At 44.8% G+C, this 18,489-nt stretch overlaps 1 protein-coding gene across 1 annotated transcript in view; it reads right to left on the bottom strand.

The window, feature by feature from the left end:
- Positions 1–18,489, bottom strand: part of WDFY2 (WD repeat and FYVE domain containing 2) — a 116,040-nt gene that overhangs the window by 61,602 nt on the left and 35,949 nt on the right. Inside the window, 1 exon segment of the mRNA XM_089680328.1 lies at positions 13,442–13,515. Coding sequence (XP_089536454.1) covers positions 13,442–13,515 — 74 coding nt within the window.

Below are 18,489 nucleotides of genomic sequence, written 5' to 3'. Positions count from 1 at the left end.
AAAGGAAGTGAACATGCATGTAAATCCTTCCCAGAGGTGGAGAGTGAAAGCTCACAGAGCCAAAAAGCAAAGCAAACTGGGAAATGAAGCCAGACACAACACAAAACTGATCGAAACAACTCAAGGCTGCTCTGCTGGCCGACCATTTATTGCTAACGACCCCATCTCAGGACTAGGAACTGGCAAGAAGCTCTACAGAGATATCAAAAAATTAAGTGACTTCAAAAGGACCTTCCATCATTTATCAGCCACCTAATTTTCCACAAGACATTTACTGACCCCAGCTATTTAAAGGATCCCCATGAAATAGCCCCAAATATTCCTTGGGGGTCAGTACCGACTACTCTTAAAAAAACAGGTTTAAGGTTGTCTACTACTGGCGGTCTATTAATAGTCAAAGAATTAGAGAGTTTCAAAGACTATGAAAGGAGCATACAAGGAGCTATGACAGTTATAGGAGCTTCAACCTTATTGTAACACTAGTGTCAAACATGGGCATTTTTCATTCAAACTAATTCAGTAGCACATGAGTGGCTCTAGTTTTCACCCTATTTCCAATATCTTTATCTTCTAAATGGCCCTGTACAGTTCTGCATAGTCCTTGGTTTCAGCACCACCCACTCTCTGAGCCCACTGCAGCCTCAAGAACACATACTAGATAATGAGTGGGAGTCAAGGCATGAAATCATAACTGGAAACTACAGGAGATAACATTATTATTATTATATAGAGCTGACAATTTATGCAGTGTATTACATCTCTATTACATATTCACATCAGCCCCTGCCCTCAAGAAGCTTACAATCTAAGGCCCCAAACTCACATTCATACACATACTAGGGCCAATTTATGAATTAAAAAACAAATTAAATAAAGTGAAATGCCATCATGCCTTTGACATAGTTGAAATGCTTCCGATGTAATTTTAGCAGCTAACATTGCTTTCACTTCTTGCTTGTACTTTAACCTAGCTCTTTAATTGTATGATGGAGAGATCCTAGACCCATGCCCAAATAGCTCCCAGATGCTTACACATATTGGTAACGTATTTAAATTTACTACGTAGCAAATCCCAGCCAATTTTTCAACTTTATCACCCAATTGAGGCTACAGAAGACTTAACAGAGTCTGCCTACAGAGTCTTTAATGGGATTACTGTAAATATCCTGGAACTTTTAACTATAATAACTAGGATATTATCCAGTTTGGCAGCCACAGTTATGCTGATCCAGAGTTTCACTACAGCTGATCACCAGCAAAAATGTTATAGCTAATTGCAATAAGACTTGTACAGGCAATATAAATACATTAGAACGCTCATCAGATTGCTATGCAGCACTATTAAGAGGGTATGGTTCTTTCTGAAAGTATTTTCCTTATGTATGTTTTAGGCCTCACTTTTAGGCTCCATGAACACTGGTTTAAAAAAAAAAAAAAAAGCAGCTTCTAGAGAAGTTTAGTGTTTTGCCTGTTATCCTATGTGTCTGTCCATGCACATTAGGTAGTCACCATTTACAGGCAGGAAAAAAAAATCTTCTGTTTTGAGTACACAAAAACTGGCAGAAAAAAACAAAACAAAAAGGAAAAAAAAAAAAAAAAACGTTACTTGCTCCTAAACGATAGTACAAAAAACACTCAAAATTAGAGGGTTTTTTTCTGGCAAGAGCACTGGTGGGGGATTTTTTGGCAAGAGCACTGGTGTATTTTTTTCTGGCAAGAGCACTGGTGGGTTTTTTTTTTTGGCAAGAGCACTGGTGGGGTTTTTTTTGGCAAGAGCACTGGTGTTTTTTTAAGCTAGCGTGAATGGAGCTTCAATATCTTAAAGTGTTACTAAACCCATAACAGTAAAATCAGTCTGTGTATGCAGTAAAGCATGCTTGTTATACTCACTGTGGAATCTAATAATCCTCTGCATTGTGTAAAAATGCTGTTTGATCCAAATTTCTCTGTTCCTCCCCTTGTTTAAGCGACCACCTCTTATCTCTTGATAAGACAGACTGAACTGTAGGCATTTTGCACATGCTCAGTTTGGTGTGCTTTGCTAGACAGGTTTTATTTTTCTTGGGAGAGTGCATGTAATCAGGACAGAGCCGATGAGCACTGGTCAGACAGAAAGAAAACTCCTCCTACAAGCTTTAGCTAGTGCTTGGCTGAACACTGATAGAAGTCACAAGACTGCTCTAACTGCTGATGAGAAAAAGTATTTAGCAGTTTATATTTACTAAAATAATTGCACTTCCATGTTGTGTGTACTGTGGGAGACTAGATATAGCTGCTCATAGCAGTTTGACCATACTAGGATGTGTGTAACTGTATTGAAATCTATTTTTTAGCAGAGGTCTAAAGGCTCCCAAACACAGCTGAATCATCACTCGCTGCGCTCATTTCCTATCATTCCTACCATTGTCAAAGACATACAGTCACCACGCTATGAGGAAGTGTAGATTCTCTACAGTGCAAATTTACAGTACACAAAATTGTGAAAGGCGACTATCTTATAGGGTTAATGGAAGTTGGAAGCAGAACTGCTTATAATGGTATTAGACAGGAAGTCAAAACTGATTTTCATTTCCGAAAAAAGGATATACTGTATCTTCACTTGCTATTTAAATCTAGCTATAGTCCATACATGCACTGAAAGTGAATGCTTAAAGCTGAACTGAAAAAAATATTTCACGTAGTGTGTAACAATCCTTAATCATATAATGCCTAAATCATGCGATCTCTCCTATGAGATGAAATGTGCAGGCCTGTCAACACTAGCACAAAGGTCTGAACCTGTGGAAAGCATTGGAAGATATAAGGAAGCTACAGAGGACACAAGAAACTGGCAGGATTACCAGGTATTCACAGTTCATTTGCATAAAAATAAAACATAAAAGCATGGTTTATCATAGTTAAAAATAAAAATTGTGCAACACTTTTTAAAGCATTTTTTATGTTTGCATGTCACAGTTTTTTTTTGTTCAACCCAGCATGGGGATTCCCCCCAGAACACACTGACCATCACTCGCAGCAATTGTCTGCAAGCGCTGATTTTTGTTGGTCTTACGAACGAGTTCAACTTACAAACGAGCTAGTGGAACGAAAACACGTTCGTAAGTAGGGGGGGACATACTGTATACCCGATTAATCCTGCCTTCAGCTTTTCCTCCCATATTCTCTGTGTTCCCACTGCAGGATGAGATTGTGTAGACCAGCTGGTGTCCTCTACTGAGCATGTTCAATTTCAGTTCCATTCCAAACTCTTAATTTCCTCCTTTTTCTTATCTGTGCAGCCCACATGACTATAGAGTCCTCTCTCCTCCTCCACGTCCTCCTATTGCTAATCATTATGGGGCAGGATATAGGATGTGGATTGATTACATTCGCTAAGAAACTCACAAAAATGCTTAGTTTCATCATAAAGCTGTATTAAATATATCTAATGTAGTTGCAAATACCTGTAAAGTAAAAAAAAAAACAAAAAAAAAAAACTTGGATGCAGATGCCATCTGAATAAAAAGCTAGTGTCAGTCATCTTTGACTATCTTCATATAATAATGCACAAAAAATACACACTTTTTATTCAACAAAGATTTATAGGGAGCTATAAAACAGTTATAGGATAGTAAAGAGCCATTTCCACAATCTAAGGTTAAACCTCCTTTCTTTTACCCAGAAACTGTGGCCACGTGATCTCTTCAGGGACTTCTTAAAGCAGAACTCCACCCAAAAGAGGATGTTCTGCTTTATGTCCTTCTCCCCTGCCACGTTTGGTATGTAATTTTTTTTTTTTTGCGGGGAGAGGGTACCTAGCTTTGAAAAGTCCCCACCCCCCCAGTCTTCCAGGACACGTGATAGGTCCTAGCGCGCCTCACGCGTATACAGCAGCCGGCTGCCCACAATTAGGATGCCGATGCTAAGAACTGGAAGGCTAGTGAAGAACAGCACTGGATCCCTGGACATGCAAGTGTCCTTTTATTAAAAGCCACCAGCTACAGAATTTGCTGCTGACTTCTATTTTTTTTTTTTTACATTGCAAACTGCCCCTTTAAGTGCGTCTTCTCCAGATTGAATTACTAATCTATGTAATCGATCCTCATAGAGGAGGTCCTCTATCCTCCTTAATAATTCTGTTTCCCTTTCCTGAAATCTTTCTAATTTAGCTAAGGATAGTTTCTGAGGATTGGCAACCAAAAATGAACTGCATATTTAAGATGAGGCTGAGCAAGTGTTTTGTGAAGAGATAGAATTATTGGTTTATTGCAATGCAGGCCCTTTTTAATGCATGACAGTATTTAGCTCATTAGATGCAGCTTGGCATTGCATTCTACTGCTAAGTCTGATCTACAAGCAACCCAAGAAACGTTTCCACCTCGGATTCCCCCAGGGAAGTCCCTCCAAATGTGTATTTTACAGGTGTACTGTTGTCACCAGAGTACCATATACCTACCCAACCTCTTATATTGTCCTCCTGTAATGAAGTTATTTTCCTGCATAATTTGGTATCACCAGCAAACACTGAAATTGAGCTCTTGACTCCAAACTCTGTATCATTAGTAAACAAACTGAACAGAACTGGCCCCAAGACAGACCCCTGGGGCCCACCACTCAACTTTTGCCCATTCTGAGAATGAGTCATTTATTACTACATGTACACACGATTTCATCAACTTCAACAGACCTTATTTTATAGATCAATCCCTTGTCTGCCATGGAATGTTTATAAACGGCATGGTAAACAATTAATGCACGCTCACAGCCGTGAGCTTGGTGTGGATTTTACCAACCCGCAAAAAGCTTTCAGATCAGAGTGATTGGGGCAGTTCTAGAGCTCTGAAGGTGTGCTCCATCCTTGAAAAATATGAAGAATTGATTACATCCTTGAAAAATATGAAGAATTGATTAAATAATCCAAAATGAATTAAAAGGAGCATAAAGAAAACTAGTTAAAGTAGTTGTAAACCTCAGATATGAAATATGAAAAAAGCATATCTTTCTATAGTGTGTACTTGTCTCAGGAGCACAAAGTGTTGTTTCGGTCTGCTCTTCATTTCTCTGCTAACTGCATGGATCACGTCTGACAAGTTTTCTTGACACCAAGAGAAAAATGGTGACAAAGAGGGACCTCCAACAGATTGACAGCCTCTGCTCTGTTCCTGTTGGCTTTGTGGAGAGGGGTTTGGTCCCTTTCCTCCAATCAGCTATCAAATCTCTCCTCACTGAGCTCAGTAGAGTATAAGTTCAGCTCCCTACCTGTCTTTTTTCTGACAGCGCAGACAAGCTAGATAAATGCTGGACTTTGAGCAGATGTAGAGAAGAGAAAACTTCAGATAACCAGGTACAACTTATGCAGTAGGATTTATTTTATCTCTGTGTATTGCCGGAAGCCAGTCACTCCACTGAGTATATGTTTACAACCACTTTAAAGCAGAGTTCCAGCTGAAAATAAAAATAAATAAAAGTCATCAGCTACAAAAACTGTAGATGCTGACTTTTAAAATACAGCCACTTACTTGTCCCTCAGTCCAGCGGTGTCCTCACTACCACTGGTTTCACTGGCCATCTTCTCTCCCTGGTGCCGGGGATCTTCAGTGTGGGAACCTGGCTGTGACAGCTTGCGGCTTCCCAACCAGGTGTCCACTGTGCATGCGTGAGTTGTGAATGGTCCTGTAGTCTTCTGGAACCTGTCCCAGAAGACTATGGGGAGGGAGGGGGGAGGACAACTTCCGCTTCCGATCGCCTAGGCGATCGCAGCGAAAGTGGGAGCGGGTACCTGTCAAACTTGGGTACCTGCTCCCCAAAGGTGCCAATCCTTAATGGGGAGCGGGGGACAAAGCATTAAAGTGGAACTTCCCCTTTTGGGTGGAACTCAGCTTTAAGCATAATAAACCTTTTTATGGGGGATTGGAGGGGGTGTCTATAACCTAAGGACTCTAGCAAAAAAAACAGAATATTTCTAGAGTGGGATACAGTTACAGGAGTATGTCTCCGGAAGCGTACCCAGTGTCCAGTCACCTGAAGGTAGCACCCTATAACCCATGGTCTATGAACATCTAGCCTGTGTCCCACACTGCAATTAAGATATATCTATATGACAAGTATCTAATAAAGGCAGACACTATCCGACGCCTTGGCCATGTTAGCTGTGAAACAAAGGAACATGAACCCATTCAGCTTCATAGAGGAAAGCTTTTTTTTTTTTTTTTTTTTTTTAGAACTAGAGAATATTATACTGTATTCTATACTGTATTCTTTGTAAAGCTTCTCATACAGGCATTTCACATTGTAATAACGGCTTGTGTAGAAAATACACAAGCAAGCAGTACATTATTCTTATCCATCTTCAGCTCAGGCAGGATATAATTGTCTTGTCCTATTCAAGTTAATAAAACAGCAAGAAAGACCGAATATGGCTAAATAAAGCAGCAGGAACAAGGGATTTTGAGGATACACAACTGACATCTAAAAGGAATTGACAGAAATAGAAATGACAGACACATATATGATGGGAAATGTGAGTGAGCTAAAAATAACACCCGTGCTATCCTGAGCTCAGTGCATAGGTAAACTCTCTGCCAGAGCAGGGGTGGACTGACAACTCATGGGGCCCCCAGGCAACAGGGGATCATGGGGCCCGTGTCCTTGCCCACACTCAAAACACACCCAAAAAAGCCTATAAAAAAGGTACCAGGTGCATTTCATGGGGCCCCCTACTGACCCCGGGCCCTTGGGCAGTGCTCGAGTGCTCGAATGGTCAGTCCGCCCCTGTGCCAGAGAAGGGAATTCATCCAGCTACTAACAGGGGTGAACATAAAAACATTTATTACTGCCTATTTCGCATATATTTGGCTTTAAACAAAAGCAGTGTTTACACATACAAAAGAAAGAAAAGCTTTAATCAGGTTGTAACAATACCATGCATATTTGTATACGGAAGATTTTTATGGTGGAGATGTCCTTTTTAATCCCAAAAGGTAAAAAAGGGATAAAAAAAAAAAAAAAAAGGTCAACTAACGAGCATTAAGGGAGGTGGGTAAGGGAACTAAAGTGTACAAAATGTAACTACAGTATTGGTTTAAACAGTTGGTCAAGCAGGGCTTTGGTTCCTGACTTAAAGTGGCTATAAAGTCTTAAAGTGTTCCTAAACCCAGGACCCTGCATTCACTATATCTGGTCTCCCACAGTACACACAACATGGAAATGCACTTATTTTAGTAAATATAAATTGTTAAATACCTTTCTTATCAGCAGCATATAGCAGTCTTGTGACCAATATCAGTGTCCGGGAAAGCACTGGTTATTCGTATAGGAGGAGTTTCCATTCTCCTCTGACTGTCCTATGAGGCTGCATGACCCCTGACCCTCTGTCCAGACAGTACTGATTGGACCTGTGCCGATCACATGCACCCTCCACAGTGAGTATAACTAACATGCTTTACTGCATATACAGACTGATTTTGCTGTTTTTGGTTTAGTAATGCTTTAAGGTTTTTTTTACCTTAAAGCAGAGCTCTGGGCTCCCTCCAAAAAATTAAAAGTCAGCAGATAAAATTCTGTAGCTGCTGACTTTTAATATAAGGACACTTACCTGTCCAAGGATCCAGTGATATCCTCACCTGAGCCGATTCTTCAACTGACTTCGAATGCAGGTGCCAGCATCTTCAGTAAGGGAAACTGGCAGTGAGGCCTTTAGGCTTCATAGCCGCTTTCATACAGCACATGTGCAAAGTGTGCTGCGCTTTGTGACTGGTCCCACAGTCTTCAGGAACCTATTAAGGGTTCCAGAAGGTTGCGGTGAACTTACGGCTCAGATCGCTGTGACACATCTGACCAGAAGTAACAGTGGGTACTTGTCAAAACCAGGTACCCACTCCCCCTCAAAAAGTGCCAAACGTGGCAGTTGGGGGGGGTAAAAAAGTGGAACTTCCCCTTTTGGGTGAAAAAAAAAAACCTTCTGTGCCTGAGCCCCCCCCCCCCCCCCAGCCACCCCTTATACGTACCTGAGCCCCATCTCGATTCAGCGCTGTGCATGAGAGCAGCAGCTCTGTCCCTCCTCCCTAGGAAGATCAATAGCAGAAAGAGCCATTGGCTCCCGCTGCTGTCAATCAAACTCTGATGAGGGAGTGGGGTCGTGCCTTACTGTCTGTGGCTATGGATGCAGGCAGCAGGGCTCAGGCGCAAGCACACACAGGAAGAAAGTACCTATGGGTGCACTGGATGAAGAGGAGAAGCCAGGAGTGCTGGCAGGGGACCTGAGAAGAGGAGGACTGGGATGTTCTGTGCAAAACCACAGGTAGCAGGTAAGTATAACATGTTTATTATTTTAATTTAAAAAAAAAACAAAAAAACAAAGCTTTACAACCACTTTAGTGCTATGACAACAGCTGATACACTCTGCTGTTGTCAAGTGTCTTTGATGCAGCACTGCCCTAACATTATAGTTTCATATGGGGCTACCATTGTTGACCTCTTTGTAAAGATGCCAATTGCCTGAGTATTCCTTTGACCCAATGGCTTCAGTGCTATGCAAGTTACTTACCTAAAACATCCAGATTAGGAAAGTTGCAGTCCTTATCTGCATGTGTCAAAGACATCACCTGGAAAATTGTAGGTTATTATACACAGAAAGAGCAATCAGAATCTGGAGCTGCTATGCATGGCAACCAATCAGCTTCTTTGATTTTGCACACAGAAGGTTCTTTACCTTCATGCATAGAATACATGAAGGTAAAAAAATCTTGAGCCTTACAATCACTTTAAGCACCAATCCACATTACAATGCAACTGCAACACATTGTATTTTGGCGCATTTCCATGAGCGCTAATGCAGGTTTCCATGCGTTTTTATATGCATTTTTATGCACTTTTTTTGGATTTTTTTTTCCAAATGTGCATAGTAACCAGATAGAAACTGATTGTTTACTATGCACAGCTGCTTCCGACACAAGCTGATTGGTTACTATGCACAGCTGCTTCCGACATAAGCTGATTGGTTATTATGCACAGCTGCTTCCAACAGAAGCTGATTGGTTACTATGCACAGCTGCTTCAGATAGAAGCTGATTGGTTACTATGCACAGCTGCTTCTGACACAAGCTGATTGGTTACTATGCACAGCTGCTTCCGACATAAGCTGATTGGTTATTATGCACAGCTGCTTCCAACAGAAGCTGATTGGTTACTATGCACAGCTGCTTCAGATAGAAGCTGATTGGTTACTATGCACAGCTGCTTCCGACGGAAGCTGATTGGTTACTATGCACAGCTGCTTCCGACAGAAGCCGATTGGTTACAATGCACAGCTGCTTCCGATAGAAGCCGATTGGTTACTATGCACAGCTGCTGAATTTTCTGACTTCATCAGTTGTCATATTAATATTAAGCATGACCGCCACAGCCTGTGCTAATCCTCATAATAGAAGTCTCTCCATAAGATGATATATATAGTAAAAAGGTCATTGCAGGTAGTCAGCTGTGGAGTATTATTGTATGTCTTAATTCCTCAAGCAAAACAAGTGTTTACATTGATATCATAAACCCCACCATATAATTTCTTTAGAATAGCTTGTTAAACTTTACAGATGATTCTCCGGCATTGTGCACCAACAGTGTTATTCTCTTGATCATAATGTGCATATTGAGCGCAGCAGGTGTCCACAAAAAGGGTCAAAATGTAAACATAAATTTAATATTTTGTTGCTGTTCATACTTAGAAAAGACCTCTTTTAGATGCTTTGTAGAAATATATTTGGTGCATCCATATATCTGGACCCAGGTTCATGCATCACCATCCAAAAATGAAGCATGTCCTATTTCAAGACATTATTTTGCATAGATCATGTCAAACTAGACCACCTTGTCTGTTCACATCAGGCAGACAAGGATTATCATTTTGGGATCTTAGCAATATGGAAGCACCGGAAACAGCGCTGTCCCTCAAGACATGGGTTTCAACAGTCACACCGTTAAAGCTAGTGAGTGAAGAGCAGGATGGAACAGGAGGTCTGGTTCATTTGTAATAGGCCATGGATCATTTAGATCAGGCATCAGAACAGGCATCACTAAATGGTGGACCGAAGTCCGGATCCGGACCCAGAATCATTCCTTTCCAGACCGCAGCCTCACCAAATAGTTGCCTGAATGTCCTCCCCCCACCACCGACTCGCCCGCCGACCGCTATTATCCTCAAGGAAAGGGCACAGCATTTGAGGCGCAGCAAGTCTGTCCCATTCATAACATCGCAGCACTCCCCCCTCCCCACACTGCCCTACCTTATTCACACAAGCCGGGAAGCACAGCAGGTCTGGACATAGGGTGGGCTTTTCATGTTGGGAAGCGAGTGATTGGTTGCTAGGCAGTGGGGCTGTCCAAGAAATCATTTACCCACCTTTAACATGAAAAGTCCCGCCCTATGTCCAGACCTGCCGTGCTTGCTGTCTTGTATGAATAAGGTAGGACAAGGGGGGGGGGGGGGGGGGGAGTGCTGCGATATTATGAAAGGGATAAGAATCTGTAATATGCAGGGAGGACTGTCATGGGGGGTCTGTGATTGGGTGATTGGGGTGGGTCTGCGCTGAGGGGTCTGTCATGGATGGGATCTGTGATGAGCAGGGTCCATGATGGGACGGTCTGTGATGAGCAGGGTCCGCGATGAAGCAGTCGGTGATAAGGGGGGGGGGGGGGGGGTGTCTGTGATGGTGCAGTTGGTGATGGGGGGAGGAACTGTGATGTGCACGGGAGGCCGTGATGTGATGGATCTGAATCATAGCACAAACATGACATCCGGACATCTGGAAGATAATTGTACTTACCGGACTCCTGTTAATTTTAATTCAGTATCCCTGTCCTAGAAGTCTGAGTATGTCTGTGCACCATGTTCTCCTGAGCCAGATTGCTGCAATGTGAATAACCATTTTCTTCTCTTGTTCCATTTTGAGGAACAGTTGCAGCAGAATTCATACTGGAGGAAAAACATTAACTGGAATGGGGTCCAAGGAATTATCAGAGCATCTGATGATCCTTGGTCCTGGCTACAAGTAGGGGTAACTGTTTGTACCTGAAGGCAAGGATGTCCACAAGGGAGTTCCCCATTTCTGACATAGGAGATTGAAGATGTTGGGATGAAGAAGCCATTCCCCTTGGCCCAGGCGGCGTTATCTGAGGTAATCTTCCTTCCAATGGTCGACTCCTGGATTATGAACAGCAGAGAGGGCTGGACAGCGTTTCTCCTCCCATAAGATGATCAGACTTTCTTCTATTAAAGCTACCCAACTCCTGGTACCTCCTTGGTGGTTGATAGTTGGCGCTGCCCAATTGTACCCAGATTGGATCAAGTGGTTAAGAGCTAATCTTTATTGCTCTGAATCAGCATGCTCAGAGAGAATGAGCATGAGTTTGTAGAGAAAAAAAATCTGTTTTCTGGAAGAAAGACCTTTGCCTGGGCTGTGCCTAAGTATTCTAGGTGAGGGGAGGGTTGGAGAGCAAACTTACCAAACCGAAGCCCTGAAGCATCTGAACAGTTCTTTGGACTATCTGCAAGATAGTTGAAGGGGAGAGGAGTTCTTCAGAAGGTTGTCACCTGTGGCTAACCACACGAACTGCAATTGCCAAGGTGAGTGCCCAAGCAGGATCCAGTACTCAAAGAAACATTACAAGTAGCACCCGACACCGTGGGGTCTGGGTACAGCTCCCAAGCTTTTACTGAGCCAAATGCACAGCTTCTATTGTTGTGTTAGCAGACAATAATTAGTTGACTGAATAATCCAAATCAAAATAATAAACTAGTGAAGCAAAAATTGGGGGTTAAGAGGTCCATTCCCATAGTACACAAGCAGAGGTCTTACACAGTCAGATAGAGTCATAAGGGTATGCCCAAGGGGCGGGTCCAGCAAAGCTTTGCCAGTGTCCAATCACCTGAAAGTACCAGCCTATTACTCAGGGTCTATGAATATCCAGCCTATGTTATGTACTGTATGAATAAGATATATAGCTTATGTATTACTGAGATGTGTGCAATGACTGTAGTTGGTCTTTAACAACTGGCAGCTACATGGAAGTGGTGAACCACAGAGAACAAACACCATTTGTGACGGAGGTATAAGTGGGAAAGAACACACGCGGAGAGTGGGGAGACACACAAGGCTTTTATTGAGTGATAGTGAGGGCACATGATGAGTTTAGCAGGGTTCAGGCAGAAAAAAAAAAAAAGTCCATAACACAGGGTGGGACACACAAGGATCACCAAGCTCTGGTAGGCAACAAGGGGGGTTAATTCGCAGCACAGTCTGGGCCCACAACAGGTAGGCAAGAGTTAAGTCCAGGTCAAATCCTCAGCACAGGGGTTGGACAAAGCAAGGAGGCATATCTCTGGCGGGCGGTGGAGAGAGCAAGGGGCTAGTAGCAGTGGCAGGCCAGCCAGGCTCCTCAGAGCTCCACAGGTCCTGGGATGGAGAGGGGGCAGTAGGGCCAGGCCGCAGCACAGGACCTCTCACAACACAATAGCAGGGGGTTAAGAGGAGCGAGCAGGGGGGAGACTGCCCATGCCCAGATTCTGCTCCGGTATTTATCTCCAGAGCAGGACACTGCCAGGTTGCCAGACAATAAAAGTCCTGGCGTCGGGAACAATGGGGCTGCACTGTGCCCACCGAGACAAAGGAAGGGGGCGCATGGCGACATACAGGTGACCCGCATGTGGGGATGCAGACTCCTCGGCGCTCGTGTTCACTGCGTACTGCGTGTTCATGAAGTACCTCCCACGTGGCAGTAATTTTCAGATATCTGAACAACTTTTCCAGGATCTTTTTTTGTATTTAAAATGAAATACACAGGCATATATTCTTGCAGTGTATCTAGTTACTTTTTCCATAACAAAGGTGGAGTTTTAGGCTTGGTTCACACTGATGCAATGCGGGAAATGCTCAGGAATCAGTATCCCGCAGCGCGGTGCACAGCGATCCCGCTATGTCTATGCGATCTGCTGTTGTCGATTAAAAGCCAACGACACCCCAAAAGCAGAATGCAGTGCGTTTGCCTGGAACAGGTTGCATGGGTATGAACACCCATGCAATCAGATTCAAGTGGCTGTCATTAGATATGCGAATTGTCATCACGTTTGTGGGTATGTTTTTATATAAAATACAATAAATCTTTTTTTTGGGATAATATGCTAGGCCAGTGCGCTCTTGTTTTGTTTTTTTGCAACTGACTACTAGAACCTGGATGAAGCATGAAACTCCAATTCTTCAGTTTCATGCTTAGGTATTCCAAAAGAAACAAGCTTTTAATAAATGAATATGGATGTAGCTTGGAAAACCATAAGTAGTGTCAAAAAAGGGTGTGCGATGCAACAAGACTAACATCTCCAAATGCCTTACCACTTTTTTATAAACAGCAACCAATAGTGTTAAATAAAAATGCAGGTGATGTAACCAAGAAGCTGGATATACTTTGTACTTACTGAGATAGTACCATTGTCCAGGCCTATGGACAGCCTCCGAGTTTCTGGATTAAAAGACATACATGAACATGGAGCTGAAAAATATAAACACAGAGTGCCATTAGCATCATAGAGGTTGTAATAAATGCTACTGGAATAGGTTTGTTATAATGAAAGTGTACCGCCTACACTGCATGTCCACAGCAAGTGCTGACAGATTAAATTAGTAATAAACCCAATGTTTTTTTAAGCACTTTCAGCAGCTGAAATAATCACTGAGCATGCAGTTTCTTCAGCTGTTAATTCCTGCCTATGTTCCAGTTCAGGCTGGTGCCATGACCGCTGCCCCGGGTTTCCTGTTTCAGGGTGGCTCCTTTCTTTTGCAGCATCTTATGGAGTCCTCTCTCATGCAGGGACTAGAGTTGTGTCTCTCTACACTGTGTGCATCAATAGAAACACACAGTCCTTTAGCCTCTACAGCAGTGGTCTCCAAATTGTGACCCGGGGGCCAAAGTCGACCCTTTGCTTGCTTTTATTTGGCCCTTGGGACACTATTTAATTCACTAGCACTAATGAAAGGCATAATTCCTCCTAATTACACCAATGATGGGCAAATTCCTTCTAATGAGATAAATGATGTGGCATAGTTCCCCCCAATGACAGCAACAATGGGGCCCAATGACACCAATGAAGGGGTACAATACCTCCCAATGACACCAATGATGAGGCACAATTCTTCCCACTGGCACAAAATGATAGATTGTTCACTCCCACTGATGCTGAGACATTTTGTAGTCCCATTGGCCATAGTCCGGGCCCCCTAAGGACTGAAGGACAGTAAACTTGCCCTTTATTTAGTACGTTTGGAGACCCCCTGCTCTACAGGCACTCAACCACAACTTCCTTCCCCCAAGCCAATTTTTCCTATGAAGACCAGAAGTTCAAAGAAGCAGCACTGAGAACAGCTGCCAGCAGCACCGAAAGCTGTAAACTACATCTACAAGCTGAGGGTTTAAAATAAATTTAATTTCTTACATACAGATAACAGAATCCCTGCACTGTGCATCTGTAAACCCTTATGAAACAACCAAATCTAGAGTGCAAGGATAATATCATTTCAGGGTAATCACCACAGAGTTGACATGCACACTGATGCACAGGCTTTTGAAGCACATACACTGTGGACAGGTCACACCTATAAGCTAGGAGTCTAAGAGGTTATAGCGGTCATAAACCCAAAAGCATACATTTATTATACTACAGCTTACCACATTTTAAACGTGATGGCTGTATTAATTTTCTTTTTTATGCTTTCTTTTATGTTCACCTGGTGTTCAGGCCAGTAAGTCCTATTTTTCAACAGAACAAGCTGTCCTACAGATGTAGCTGGTAGAGCAAGTGTCAAACAAGGTCAGCGAGCCAAATCTGGCCCACCAGGCCCTTTCATGTGGACCTCGCACTTCTAGTGCAGCTGCGGCACTCCCCTCATCTCTGACCCCTCCATGTTTCAGCAGCCAACAGCAGAGAGGACAGAACGCCTCCTACTTAGCTTGCACCTCACTGTGCAGCTGCAGCACCCCCTCATCTCCATGTCCCTGGTCTCAGCATTCAGCAGACTTCAGCAGCTGACTCCAGCCTTTGTCTGGTTCTCTTCCAAACCCTATGCTTTCTGCTTCCCAGCTAAACCCCCAGCTTCTGACAGCAGCACAAGGTAAGGGGGTGCACTGTGATGTAGGGAAGAGCAGACTCTTGACAGCTGATGTAAGGGGGGTGGGGCGCTCTGGACATCTAGTCTTACAGTTACAACCAGCTGTATCTAGGGCCTGATGTGGCCCGCAATGAAATGAGTTTGACATCTCTGACTTAGAGGGATGAGACAAAACAATTACCACGGACAGGGGTGCTTACAATGATCAGCTTTTATATATGTAAAACCTATATCCAAAATGGAAAAAAAAAAAGCAAAGTTACACTTATGGTAACGCTTTTTCCAGAGGTTTTTCAGGACAGCACCTTGGAGAGACCTCGGCTCCTCCCCACCTGAGGATACACCTCCACCCAGAATAAAAGTACAGCCACTTACCTGTCCCTCGGTGTGTGCCCCGCAGCCCGTTTCACCGGCCGTCCTGGATTCCAGGAGGCCGGCATCTTCAGTGTGGGCACCCGGCTGTGACAGCTTGCAGCTTCACAGCCGGGCACCCACTGCCCATGCGCGACTAGCGCTGAGCTTCATGAATGGTCCAGTAGTCTTCTGGGACCTGTCATATTTCCCAAAAGACTACAGGGCGGGAGGACACCTTCCACTTTCAATCGCCTAGGCGATTGGACCGGAAATGGGAGCAGGTACCTGTCAAATTCGGGTACCCGCTCCCCCCCAAAAAGGTGCCAATCCTTAATGGGGAGCGGAGGGAGCAGTCCTTAAAGTGGAACTTCCCCTTTTGAGTGGAGCTCTGCTTTAAGGAATCTAGCCACCAGCTCCTCTCCGGCTAAGGGAGTTTCCAGGAAACTGCTAAGAGCTGACACTTGGCCTTTCAGCGTACTCACTGATAAACCCTTGTCGGCTCTCACCTGCAAAAATTCTAGGACTGAAACTATATTTTTCCAGGGAAGTCTGTGCATACCATCTGTTAAAAAGCTTCCAGACCTTAAAAAGGTAGATAGAACAGGTCTCCTTTTTCTAACTATCTAGGAGAGTGGATTCTACCCTAGCTGAAAACCCTTTGCTCCTCAACAGTTGTTCCTCAGAAACCAGGCTGCTAGGTTCCATCTGTCTACCTGGGGACACAGGACCGGGCCCTGAGACAGCAAGTCCTCCCGGCATGGCAATATCCAAGGAAGGTAGGCAGCCAGGGCCTCCAGGGTCGAAAACCAAGCTCGTCTGGGCCAGTGCAGGGCTATCAGGATTAGAGATGTTTGCTCAGATCTGAATTTCCTCAGAACTGCTGGCAAGAAGGAGACTCGGGGGAAGGCACAGGGGAAAGTCCCACAGCTGTACTAGTGCATCCACTGCCAATGCCCTGTCCCAACGGTTTAGAGAGAAGAAAACCGGAACTTTGGAATTTTGGCCTGATGCAAAAATGTCTACAGATTGAGACCCCCACTCCCTTATGATGGCTTGACAGATGTCTCCTTCAGGTGGGCAGCTGATAAGGAGGCTACGTTGGTCTTGGCCCAGCTGAGCAGCTCCGAGGCCAAGGACCACGGGGTCTTGTTTCGCATCTCTCCCTGTCTGCTACGACAGAGGAGTTGACAGAGAGGATCCGCACGAGCTGCCCTCGTAACTGCTCCCGGAAGGCCACAAGGGTCCGCAATACCGCTTTGAGTTCTTTCCAGTTCGAGGATCTGCTCCTCTCTTCTGGTAGCCAAGAACCCTTCGCCACGGACCCCTCTAGGTGCGCTCCCTAACCCCTGGCGCTCAGGTCCGTTGCAACTTCCCTGGAAATGAGAAAGGCCCCTGGGCCAAATTGGCTGACCTTCTCCACCACCAGAGGGTCCTCTTCACCCGGGGGGGGGGGGGGTACCTGTATCAAGGAGTCCAAAGACTCCTGCCGGCGATCCCAGATGTCCAGAATGAACAGCTGTAGGGGCCGCAGATCCAAACCTTCCCACTGCGCCGCCGGAATGGATGAGGTTAGCAGGCCCAACACTGACATGGATTCTCTTAGGGACACGGACTGGTTCCCTAGCAGCTGCCTGATTCCCCTGTCCAACTTTAGGATTTTCTCCTGGGGTAGAAAGGTTTTCTGTTGGTGGAATCCAACTCGTAGCCCAGGTACACCATCCTTTAGGCCGGGACCAGATTTGACTTGGATAAGTTTATTAGCCAGCCTAAATTCTCCATGTGTCTCATCACCAGGGTTATGCCCCGTGACAGCTGTTCCTCTGAGTCTGCAAACAATAGCAGATCGTCCAGGTTCGCCACCAGCAAGACTCCCTTTCGACGAAGAGACACCAGGGCCTCGGCCATGATCTTTGTGAAAATCCTGGGTGAAGAGGAAAGCCCAAAGGGCAAGGCTCAGAACTGCAGGTGAAGTATTTCCCTGGGGCTCCGTACTGCCAACCTGAGGAGGCCTCTGCAATTGGAATGTGTAGGTAAGTGTCCCTTAGGTCTATGGAGGGCAGAAAGCAGTTGGGGGGGGGGGGAAGAGACCTGACCGAGCAAATCGAATCCATACGGAATCGCTTGCATTTGATGGTCTCGTTCAAGGGCCTGAGGTTCAAAATGAGCCTGTAGTTCCCTGAGGAATTTCTGATCACAAAGACGTGGGAATAGAAACCCCTGCCGAACTCTGCGGAGGTGACCCAGATAACGACCCTCTGCTCTTCCAACTCCTGCAAAGAAGAGAGTAGGGCCGCAGCCTTCTCTGAACATCTTGGGAGCTCCATCATTAACAACCTCTGTGGCGGCAGTTTCCAAAATTCCAGGCGGTACCCTCTTCTCAGCATACCCAGAATAAAGGGACTGGAGGACACCGCTTCCCACTGTGGGAGGAAGACCCCCAATCTTCCTCCCACTGAGGGAACACAGTCATTGCGACTTTTGGGGTTGCTCAGGACGACAGAAAATTTCTCCTCCCTTGCCGTTTCCTTTTGTACTTCTGTACTTTTGGTCTAATGGCTTGCACCCGCTTCTGCATGTGAGATTCCACGGCTGGCTTTCTGCAAAAGGGAGGGCAACTGAAATGGACTGCACCCAGTCCAAAGGGCCCCCCCTCTTCTTCCAGGCACAGCGCGATCCTGACCACCCCTGGAAGGGCTTCAGAGATCGTGTGTCCCCACCAGAGGAAACACAGTTACTGAGGTTGGAGTGGAGAGGCTGTACTTTTATTATGGGTGGAGATGTTTCCTCAGGTACAGAGGAGCCGAGGTCTCTCAAGGTGCTGTCCTGAAAGACGGGGAAGGGAAAAAAAAAACTGGAGTTCTGCTTGCTAATCTAACACTCCCCTCCCTCAAGATTAACAATGCAGCTGTCCAAAGGTGCCCCCTGTGGTCCTTCATCCAGTGTGGAGGCACTCTAGCACAGGAAGCATGTTACTGTCCAGATTAACAGGTAAAAAAAAAAAAAGTCT

This window comes from Staurois parvus, unplaced genomic scaffold, assembly GCF_062004578.1.
Source record: "Staurois parvus isolate SC_StPar_1 unplaced genomic scaffold, SC_StPar_1.0 ptg000242l, whole genome shotgun sequence".
NCBI classification, from domain to species: Eukaryota; Metazoa; Chordata; class Amphibia; order Anura; family Ranidae; genus Staurois; species Staurois parvus.
The sequence above is the reverse complement of the archived record's forward strand: the minus strand, read 5'-3'. Positions and strand labels throughout refer to the sequence as shown.